Source organism: Schistocerca gregaria, chromosome 5 (assembly GCF_023897955.1).
Source record: "Schistocerca gregaria isolate iqSchGreg1 chromosome 5, iqSchGreg1.2, whole genome shotgun sequence".
NCBI classification, from domain to species: domain Eukaryota; kingdom Metazoa; phylum Arthropoda; class Insecta; order Orthoptera; family Acrididae; genus Schistocerca; species Schistocerca gregaria.
In genome coordinates this window covers 557,326,527-557,338,672 of record NC_064924.1, presented here as the reverse complement: position 1 = coordinate 557,338,672, position 12,146 = coordinate 557,326,527, and the positions used below count along the sequence as shown (strand labels likewise).

The 12,146-nt window shown below is 40.3% G+C and overlaps 1 protein-coding gene across 2 annotated transcripts in view; it reads left to right on the top strand.

The window, feature by feature from the left end:
* Positions 1-12,146, top strand: part of LOC126271949 (chitin synthase chs-2) — a 318,553-nt gene that overhangs the window by 275,823 nt on the left and 30,584 nt on the right. For both annotated transcript variants that reach the window (XM_049974380.1, XM_049974379.1), the window contains exon 17: positions 2,253-2,500. In XM_049974380.1, the coding sequence (XP_049830337.1) occupies positions 2,253-2,500 (248 nt within the window). The remainder of the gene's footprint in view (positions 1-2,252; positions 2,501-12,146) is intronic.

Sequence of the window (12,146 nt, the reverse complement as noted above, 5' to 3'; positions counted from 1 at the left end):
CACTATGTTATGGTCAGCTTATGCATGTAATGGCTGCATGGGTGAAAATGAACCATCGATGGCATTTTTATCTTGCTAAAAAAACTCTGTTTCACATAGAAAAGTACCCTTTGAAATGTATTTTATAATGATTTCTGGAGTTTAGATGTATTCTGAGGTGACAAAACGTCATACGATAGCGATATGCATGTATACAGGTGGCAGTAGTATCATGTGCATAAGGTATAAAAGGGCAGCGCATTGGCTGAGCTGTCATTTGTACTCAGGTGACTCATATGAAAAAGTTTCTGATGTGATTATGGCCACACAATGGGAACTGACAGACTCCGAACATGGAATGGTAGTTGGAGCTAGGTGCATGGGGTATTGCATTTTGGAAATCATTACTTAATTCAATACCTGGGATCTGAGTGTCAGGAGAATGCCGAGAATATAAAATTTCAGGCATTACCTCTCACCATGGACAATGCAATGGTCAATGGCCTTCACTTAACAATTGAGAACAGTGGCATTTTCATGGAGTTATCAGTGCTAACAGACAAGCAACACTGTGTGAAATAACTGCAGAAATCAATGTGGGACATATTACAAAGGTGTAGATTAAGACAGTCTGATGAAATTTGTAATTAATGGGCTATGGCAGCAAATGACTGATGCGAGTGCCTTTGCTAACAGCACACCATTGCCTGCAGCGCTTCTCCTGGGGCTGTGACCATATCAGTTGGGCTCTAGACAACTGGAAAACTGGCCTGGTTAGAAGAGTCCTGATTTCAGTTGGTAAGAGCTGATGGTAGAGTTCAAGTGTGGTGCAGACCTCAAAAATCATGAGCCCATGTTTTCTATAAGGCCCTGTGCAAGCTCATGGTGGCTCCGCAATGGTGTGGGCTCTATTTGCATGGAATAGTGGAGTCATCTGTTCCAAATGAAATGATCATTGGATGCTATGTTCAGCTACTTGGAGGTCACTTGCAGCCATTCATGGACTTCACATTCTCAAACTTTCTGGACAATTCAAACAAATGATTTGTCCACCCAAATTGCCTGACTTGAGTCTCATCAAACATTTATGGAACATAATCAAGAGGTCAGTTTGTGTACAAAATCTGACACTGGTAACACAATCAGAATTATGGGCACTTACAGAGGCAGCATTGCTCAATATTTCTGCAGGGGACTTCCAATGACCTGCAGATCCATGCCGTGTCAAGTTGCCGCACTACACCAGGCAAAAGGAGGTCTGACACAATATCAGGAGGTATCATATGACCTTTTGTCACCTCTGTTTAAATGTAAATGCAGATGTACCATTGTTATCTGATTAAGATTCATACTGATGTTTGTTCAGTATTAGACATTGATTCAGTGATGATGATGGTGAGAAAAATATGGTTTCTGCAAATACAACTACAAAATCCTTCGAAGTGTGTGATGCAGTATTTTGCTTCCATTGTTCACTACAGGTCACAGTAAAACAATGGAAAATTCACAATGAAATAATGACTATACTATGAAAAGTGTAAACTGCTACTCAACATATAGTGGATATGGTGAATCACAAAAAGACTGCTAAACAAGTAAGCTTTTGGCCAAAAGGCCTTCTTCTGAATTAGACAACATATACTCTGTCTGGCTGGCCTTGGCAGCCAGAGACAGTGATTACGTGATTATGTTTGCATGGATGTACGTGTGTATGTTGCCTAATTCAGAAGAATGCCTTTTGGCCAGTTTGTTGTGCCTGTCTGCAATCCAACATCTCCACTATATGGTGAGTAGCAATCTATCCTTTTCATAATACTGTCACAGGTTACAGTAATTCAAGTGATCTCCTAATAATAATAGTTTTCATTGTTTTAACAGTGAGATATGAATTGGGATACTTAGTTCTTCTTTTCTTAAATTGAGTGTTTTGAAAGAATAATCATCTTGCTGATAAATATGGGCTTGTATATAATAAAGAACTTAATGTTCTTTTGAAATTAAATACTTTCTATCATAATTGTACATATTCAGATCAGTCAATGATTTCCTGCAATCAGTGATATACATTTAAGTTACATGCATAGAAACGTTTCACAAGGTTAACAACTGAATACAGAGCTCAGGAAACCTCGATGCTTCTAGTAGGAAATGCTAATAGACACTTATGGTTAAAATAGGAAATCATTGCTTACAACTATTTTACTGTTGCACATTTAATAAAAAAATTTGTATTCAGTGTTCATTTGACAGAACAAATGACTTCACATTTTTAGGAAATAGAGCAAGAAAAGAAAGAAGCTGAAGAAGCAAAGAAGAAAGCCAGGCAAAAGTCTCTCTTGGGCTTTCTTCAAGGAGGTGGTGGAGGTGATGACAATGAAGAAGGATCCATTGAAATCTCCTTCGCTGGCCTCTTCAAATGTATGTTTTTCACACATCCCAAGCCAATTGATGAGAGGCAACAACTCCTCAGGATTGCAGAATCTCTGGATTCTCTTGGGAAGCGTTTGGAAACAATGGAAAGGTCAGTATTTCTTAAAGTCCACATCACATAGCGGGGAAAAATACACACACACACACACACACACACACACACACACACACACACACACACAGAGAGAGAGAGAGAGAGAGAGAGAGAGAGAGAGAGAGAGAGATTATGTATGGCTTCTAACTGAAAACATTGCACTAGAAATGAAAGAAGCAGATTTATATATTTATTTCTTATATAATATATAAGAAACTAGAAAAAATAAATATTCAAAATAAATTAAATGAACGAACACAAATTTCTTGACTCTAGTCTTCCAAAAAAATTCCTGTACGATCACAGAATACAATATTATTGTGAAAATGACATAGACTGATATACAGAATTGTTATTTCCTCTATCCCTTGATGCAAGTGTATTAAAAGCTTTTATCATCCTCTGCATTGCCTGATGCAGATTAGTAACTATGACATACAACAAAAATTATACTGTGCCAGATGATACCATGACAAAAATAAACTGCTGGCCATCAACACTGTAACGTCACAAAGGATAGAAAATAATGAAATTTTACTTCTTGTGTCTGTACAGTGTAGTGGGAAAGTTGCATGGTTAAATTTATGGGGTGAGTTGGACACCATCTGTATCAAAGTAGGTCAAGACAGCATGGGTAACAAGTAGTCTTGCATTATTATGTTAAAAGATAACATCATGGAGATCTCAAATATAGTGTGCAGCCACCAGCCTTAACACATCACAAATTTAACAGTTGCTGTCAAAATTACTGGTTATGCAAATCAGAGGTGATCACATTGTGTACCCACACAATCAGGTCAAGTTTTGCACTCATTTGACAATAATGGCTGCAATCTGACAATGTTTGTTCTCTTCAGAGCCTCCAAACATTGGTGTGCCTATGGTATACTGTACACAGGCCCTGCCCTTTTCCAAAAAGTGAATGTTATCACTGAGTACACCACTTTTAGTATGTCTGCTGTCATATCAAGAGAAGCTGAAACAATGGTCACCCTGCTAACAATACAATACATGGTACTCCAGATGTCATCACATTGTTCATATCAATTCTTGTATTGCTGCAAACAAACCCATTTTCTGACATGTGCCATGTGCAAACAAACCCATTTTCTGCCATGTGCCACAAAGTCATGCTATATGCAATTATAAACTGTTCCTAGGAAATCCAGATCACATCTTTTACAAATACTCACAAAATCATTTACACCATACATATATGAAATATAATATGATATTCCTTTAATAAACACTAATAATAATTGGAGATAAGTCCTGGCAAAATATGGTATAATGAAAAATTTAAGTTTCATTATGACTTTATAGTCATTGGTAATGGCTGTTCTGGGTCAAACAATGGAAAATCCAGTATAGAATAATGACAATATTAAGAAAAGGATAGTGATGGTAGGGAATGAAAACCTCATAATTCCATCTGTTTGTGAAAACTTGTAATTCCAGTTATCAGTAACTACATAATCAAAGAGAAATTTGAAAGTGCATGGATTTCTCTAATCTGTCAATAACTAGGCTTCTACTATACAATTATACATGTAACAACTTTCCGTATCACTTCATATTATTTTTTTATGAATCCATTTTTGCTTCACCTGCAAAATGTAACAAACTGGAGTTACAAGGTTTTCATTGCCTACCATTGATCGATTGCTACTCACCATGTAGTGAGATGTGAAGTCACAGACAGGTACAACAAAAATACTGCTAAACGAGTAAGCTTTCAGCTAATAGGCCTTCTTCTAAAGTGGACAACATTCATGCAAGCACTACTCACATTCCCATACCACTGTCTGTGACCACCGAGGCCAGATTGTGAGCATGATGGGAGAAGCAATCTGAGTAGTGGGGCTAAAAGAGGAGGCTCGGACTGTGAGGGGAAGATGTAGCAGGGTAGGGGTAGGGATGAAGTGAAAAGCACTGCTTGTGGAAGAATACATGGTTGGTGGGGACAATGTAGTGCAGATGGATCTAGTTTGGGGATTAGATTGTGAGGGGGCCGGGGGAGAGGGGGGGGGGGGGGGGGACAGAAAAGGAGGGAAGTAAAGGGAGTGCAGGTATGTTGTTGGAATAGAAGGCTGTGTAATGCTGGTGTGGAAGCGGGGAGGGGTAGGTGGGTGAAGGAGAAAGACTAATGAAGGTTAAGGTTGGGGGTTACAGGAACATATGATATATTGCAGGGAGAGTTCCCATCTGTGCAGTTCAGAAACGTTGGTGTTGGTAGGAAGGATCCATATGATGCAGGTTGTGAAACAGACTTTGAAGTGAAGAATGTTGTGCTGAAATAGTTCATTAACTGGGTGGTCGAGCTACCTCTTTGCCACAGTTTGTCCGTGTCCAATCACATGGACAGCAGCTTATTGGTTGTCATGCCCATGTAGAATGCAGCTTGTAGATCGATGAGTAATTTCGCAGGCCTTTGATGGGATGGATGATGCTTGTAACCAGACTAGAGTAGTTAGTGGTGGGAGTATGTATGGGACAGCTCTCATATCTAGATCTGTTACTGGAACATGAGCCGTAAGGCAAGAGGTTGGGAGCAAGGGTGGAGTAGGGGTAGACGAGGTTATTGTATAGGTTTTTTGGGCAGTGGAACACCACTATGGGAGGGGTGGGAAGGAAAGTGGGTAGAATATTCTTTATTTAAGGGCACGACAAGAAGTAGTTGAAACCCTGGTGGAGAATGTGGTAGGTTGTTCCAGTCCTGAGTTAGTACTGAGGGTAGCACTCCTTTGTAGCTGGATGGCGGGACTTTGGGAGGTGATGGCTGACTAGAGACATAAGGCATGGGAGATCTGTATCTGTACAAGGTTAGGAAGGCAAATTCTGTCCATGAAGGCCTCAGAAGGCCCTTGGTATACTTGGAGGAGACTGCTTATCAGTAAATATGTGATGGCCAAGTGTGGCTACATTGAAAGGAAAGGGACTACTCAGTATGGAAAGGGTGATAATTGTCAAAGTGGCAATATTGCTGGTGGTTGATAGGTTTGATATGTATGGAGGTCTGATGTAGCAATCTTTGAGGTGGAGGTCAACATAGAGGAAGATGACTTGTTGAGTTCAGGAGGAGCAGGTGAAGTGAATGGGGGAGAAGGTGTTGATGCTCTGGAGGAATGTGGATAGGGTGTCCTCACCTTCGACCCAGGTCACGAAGATGTCATCAACGTACCTGCAGCAGGTGAGGAGTTTGGGATTCTGTGTGGTTAGGAAGAATTCCTTTAGATGGCCCATGAATAGGTTGGCATAGGACGGTGCCATGCAGGTGCCCATTGTTGTACCATGGATTTGTCTGTGTGTGATGCCTTGAAAGTGAAGTAATTTTGGGTTAGGATATAGTTGGTCATAATGACCAGAAAGGAGGTTGTAGTTTTGGAATCCATCAGGGACTGTTGAAGGTAGTGTTCAGCAGTGGCAAGGCCATGGGAATTAGGGATGTCAGTGTAAAGAGAGATGGCACCAATGGCAATGAACAGGATACCACGTGGTAAAGGAACAGGAACAGTGGAGAACTGGCAGAGTAAATGATTGTTGTCTTTTATGTAGGAGGATAGAGAAGTGTATGGGTTCCAAGTAATAGGCTGAAGATGTTGGTCTATGAGAACCGAGATTATTTCAGTGGTGGCACAGTAACCAGCCACAATGGGGTGGTTAGGTTTATGGATTTTAGGAAGCATGTAGGAGGTAGGAGTGTGGGGAGTGGTAGAGGTGAGGAGAGAGACTCAGAGGACAGGTTTTGGGATGGGCTTAAGTATAGGAGGAGAGACTGGAGGTCCTATTGGATTTTTGGAATGGGGTCACTGTGGCAGGCTTTGTAGGTGAACAAATATGACAGCTGACAGACTCCTTCCACCAGATAAGCTCTGTGGTTCAAAACCATAGTGGTGTAGCCTTTGTTAGCAGGTAAGACTATAAAGTCAGGATCAGTTTTATGTGGTGCTCTGCGGTTCTTTCTGTGGATGTAAGGTTAACTTTCATGTCGAGGGATTTAGAGAATGATAATGAGGCAAGTTTCAAGGTTAATAAATTCTGAAATGTTAAAATGGAGTGATTTGGGTGTGTTAGATGTGAACCACAGTTGGATGTAGCAGTGAACTGAGACAGCAGAGTTCGGTGTTGGTTTTGGTTTGAATCTGAATGGTAGGGTTAGTGATGAAAAAGTGAGAAGGAGATTCCACCAATGCATACACAGTCTCTTAACTTCTGTTCTTCTCAGCTCCCTTCCCCTGTTGTCCCCCCCCCCCCCCCCCCTCTACCTCCAGGTCTAACCTCCCAACTGCACCTAGCTGCCCTACACAGCCCCACTAAATGCTGTATGCTCCCATAAGCAGCACTTTCTGTCCCGCACCCCTACCCTGCTATCCCTTCCCCTTCCTGCCTCAGCCACATCCTTACATGCACCATCCAGATTCCTTTTCCCATCACATGCTGTTGCTCGCAGTCTGGCCTTAGTGGCCAGTGATAGTGGTCATGTGTGTGTGTGTGTGTGTGTGTGTGTGTGTGTGTGTGTGTGTGTGTGTGTGTGTGAGTTGCACTTGTGAGAATTGTGTGTGTTGTCTACTTAGAAGAATGCCTTTTGGCCGAAACTCACTTTTGTAGCAATATTTTTGTTTTATCTGTCTGTGACTCAGCATCTCCACTATATGATTCTTCTGTGCCTGCTGTTAAAGAGTAAAGATTCCCAACCATTTTCCTTGTTAACAGAACTGCAATAAAATGCCTTATATCAGAACAACTATTTTACTTTATTGTTCTACTGTTTGGCCAAGATTGTTCAATTATACATTTTTATTTCGTTTATTTATTCATTCATTCAGCTGTAGACAAATTTCTTTGTATGGACGATGCCACTGTATGTATTTATATGCATTATTTTTAGTAGAGGTACATAAGATAAAAATACTAGGGCAAAAACAGGATATACATAAGATGACCATGATGTGGGCATATATAGACCATTTATCACTAAATTACACTAGGCAAGATTAAAGAAGAAGAACAAACTTGTTTCAAACTAGAGAAATGAATCAGAAAACATCGCCAATGATAAATATATTAGGTTATATGGCATAATTTGTGAACTAGACAGCTATCATATTGTTTACAGACATACTCCATCCTCTTTGGCTGCTTTGTAATTGGTCAATCTGATTATTTATTTGCAATAATTTTCATTGTATCAACTCCCTAAATGAGTGAAAGCTATTTTTTAATAAATACACTTTAAAACAGGTGTAGGCAATACATTAAATCCAGATACAGCTTTGCACAAAACAATTTATTTTGTCGACTTGGAAAAGCAGACTCACTGAACTAAAAGTCAAAGAGTAAAAACTTATATCTAATGCCCACTGCACTTGCATGGAGTAAACGAAGCACACATCACTGGCTACTGCCATGTTCCTACATGCCTCCTGCCCCCTCCCCCTGCCTCCCCCCCTCCCCCCTCCCCCCTTAAAGTGCGGAGCACCCGGAATGAATGGGTACTTAAACTTCACCTGTCACCCTGCTCTTGTACGGACAACTTGTTGCTGCAAAAATGAAGGTGCTGGTGTGGGCTGTTGCGTTATCGTCCCATGTTCCCCTGCCATGGGTTCGTCTGCCATATCATGTGTAGTGAGTTCCAAACTTTGGTCCTTCTCATCTTGTTGAGTGTCATCATTCTCCAATCCTGGCAAGACCCATGCTGGTTTTACCCTCTCTATTGACACTCTAATAGTTCTGCCATTCTATGAGATGTCCACAGTATTAGTGTCGCATCATACTATTTGATAAGGTCCAGTATATGGAGGTTGTAGTGGCACTCTGACTGAATCTGTGTGGAGCATGACATGTGTACAGTCTGCCAATGCCTTATGCATGAAAACTGGTCACTCACCATGTCTAAATACTGTAGGCCTTCTCATTGTTTCCACATGCTCACGGATTTTACTTATCACTGATGAGAGGTTTTTTGGCACTGGTGATGCGACGGTGGTTAGGTAATCTGCCGGGATTCTCAATGGCTCCCCACACACCAATTCCGCCATTGAGGCACTGATGTCTGTCTTGTATGAGATCCATAATCCAAGTAGAACCAATGGTAATGCTTTCGTCCAGCTTCTCTGACGACAGATGAGATCTACCTTCAACATCCTGTGCCACCTCTCCACCATTCCATTGCTTGCTGGATGGTCGCTTGTTGCATGGTGGTGTTGGAACCCACATAAATTAGCTAGCTTGTTGAACGGACTAGACTGAAACTAACGGCCTTGATCTGTTGTGATATGAATGGGCACCTGAAGTGAGGTAGACATTGAGAGACAAATGCCTTTGCAAGCATTTCTGCTGCTATTTCAGTGATTGGAATGGCCTCCGCCCCTCTCATGTATCTCTCTACTACTGTTAACAAGTATTTACAGCCATCCGAAAGTGGAAGTTGACCCACTAAGTTAAGATGGACATGGGCAAATCTTGCAAGTAATCCAGTGAAATTCCCAATTTACATGTGAATGTGTCATCCTACTTTGCAGCGTTGATATTGTAGGCCTGTGAGAGTCCATTCCCTGGTGTCCTTTTTAATTGATGGCCAGACAAAACGTGCTGTCAGTAACTTGATCGTGGCATTTGCCCCTGTGTGTGCCAGGCCATTAACACTGTCAAACACTGCTTATGAAATTGTTGTGGAATGTATGGGTGAGAATTCTGTTTTGATATATATTGCACCATAACTTAAGCCTTCTTCCTGGCATGAGTATTGGCTGTAAGTGTAACCCTGTTGTGTGGTCTGACAATAACTTCTGTAGATCCAGATCTACTTCCTGCAATGTCGCAAGCTCGTCATAATTTATTGTACTGGTCACACTGCAAACACAAGGAAAGTAATTTGCAACCAGATTCTTCACACCTCTGATGTGCCTTGTATCCATGATGAATTGACTGACAAACTCTATGTGCCAGTACTGCCTTGGCGAGCACTTATTGCCTATGTTGCTGAAAGCTGACACTATAGGTTTACGATCAGTGAAAATTGTTACTGGTCTGGCTTAAATATACGATTGGAAATGTTTGACACTTTCATATATTGCCAACAACTCTCTGTCATATGCACTCCATTTTTTCTGTTGGAGTTGCAGCTTCTTTGAGAAGAAACTAAGAGGTTGCCAATGTCCATCGACCTGTTGTTGCAAGGCTGCACGAATGGTGACCTGGCTGGTGGCTACTAAAATATTCTATGGTGCTGCAGGTATGGGGTGTGCCACTAACACGAGTAACACTGCCTCCTCTAAACTTCTTCGTAAGTTGCCAAAAGCTTTGGTCATTTCTGGTGTCCATTGTAGCTTTTGTGTTCCTGTGGGCTCTTGCTAGCTAATGCATTTATAAGCGGTGCCTGTGTTTCAGAGGTAATTGGTACATGACGCTGGTAAAAATCTACCGTACCAAGCTAATGCCGAAGTTGTTTGTAGTCTGTAGGTTTTGACAGGTTGCACAACATGTCAATCTTCTCTGGTAATGGCTGTATACCATTGGTTGAAACTATACAACTGAGAAAAGTTACTTGACTCCTGCCCATGACGCATTTGCAATCATCTTGTTTGGCGATCATGTACAAAGCTGTTTACAGCATACTGCCCAACAGTTTCTATGTCAAAACAATAATTTGAAAGAAGTATTCACTTCGAACTGTCAAAATACCCCATTATTTATATAGTTCACTGAAGTGGGTCCTTTTGTGTCTCTTGCTCATTATTCTGATAGTTCATTTTTGACATTTGAACACATTTTCCATATCAGAGCATCTGTACCCAGAATATAATGCCATAACTGATGACAGAATGTGTATGTGCAAAGTATGTTGTCCTTAGGCATGACCTATTGGACACTGTGCTTAGTATTCATACAGCGTAGCATGCTGTACTGATTCTTTTCCTGACTGCTTTGACATGTTCACCCATTTGAATTGTGATCAACATACATATGTAAAAGAATTGTGCTAGCCACACACACCAATGAGCTCATTATGTACTTTAAGTGTTGCTGTATTAGGTTTCTCACTTACATAAAAGTTCATCTTATTAGTCTTCTTTTCATGAAAAGTTACTTTCTTGTTTGTTGAGCACTTGCAGACCACCATAAGTGCCTAGTCAGATCTTTCTTCTACCATTTTTGGTGTCCTATGTGTAATTATGATACTTCTGTCATCGGCAAATAACAGTTTCACCTTGTGTGACACACAGTGGGAAGTCATTAATGTAAATGAAATGAGTAATCGGTCTAATACATTCCCTTGGGGGGCTTCAATGTTCAAACAGTCTGGATCTGAGAGATCTTGAAAGTTGGGCTATCTCTACTCTCTGCTCTCTGTCTGCTGGCTAAGACATAAATCATTTATTTACAAACCCCTTATTTCTAGTGCTTCAAGTTTACCAAGAAGTATTTCATGAGCAGCTGTGTCAAATGCTTTGCTAAGGTTTAGGAAAATACCTTACTTGTTCTCCTTTATCCAGGGCTTCTAAAACTACTTCTGTAAGTGTTGCTACAGCAGCTTCTGTTCCCTCTCCAGACCTGAAACCAAATGAAGTTGGTATTTAAATTATAGCAGTTCAAAAAGAAAAACACCTTTTGCATGCTTCACATTAAGTTGTTTGTTTATCTTTCATTATTTTTGAAACAGAAGATACTAATGAAACTGGTCTGTAATTCTCCATGTTTTCACCTCTTTTGTGGATGGGTAGAATTTTTGCATGCTTGAGATAATCTGGGAAGGAACCAGATGAGTGTGAAATATTTGTAATGTCTATTATAGGTGCTTTTATGCTGCTTGTGCAGTCTTTCAGTGGACACATTGGAACCTGGTCTAAACCTGTGGACATTGTTTTTGGAAGACTTTCTTGCACTTTAGTTGATACAGTACTAAAGCAGTTGTTTACAAATTTGGCCAGATCTTTAGGTTTATCTGTTATTCCGATTTTTATGTTTACCTGCTTTGTCTCTGCACTATCAGTCTCTTGTTTAACTACACTGCAACTGACTTTGCCTTTATTGTTTGAGTATGTATGGTGTTAGCTTCCTGCAGCAGTTTCCTGACACCCTTTTCTACCTGAGGAAACAGTTATATGATGGCTGTGTAACTCTCATTATATTTGATAGAGCTGAGGTATTTGAAAGCTTCGGAGGATTTTCCAATACCCTTTGTTGCGCAGTTCATTCTACTACACTCTTCAGTTGAATGTATTAGTTTAGGAAATGTTTCCTCAAATTTTAGTTTAAATATAGTAATGCATTTATTAAATTTTTCATTACTGTGTGTTCCTGGATGTACTTCAACCTTGTCTGGTTGGTCATCAGCACTCTTCTTGAAAATACCCTTCTGTAGCTAAGCACTTTTGTTTGTTTCTTTGGAGATATTTTGTATTTTGCTATTTGACCAAAATGGACTGGTACTCCTAGGTTTTTAACAGCTGCCTCACAGTATTTCTCGTTGATATGTGTTACAAAGTGGTCTTTAATTGAAGATAAGTGTTTGATTATTCTTGTTGCATTTATTACGCATAATGAGAACAACAACTATACAAGTTATTGAAGAAACTGTTGCTGACTTCATCCACTTTCATCACATTGACATTTAAATCTCCACAAACAAGAATATGATCTT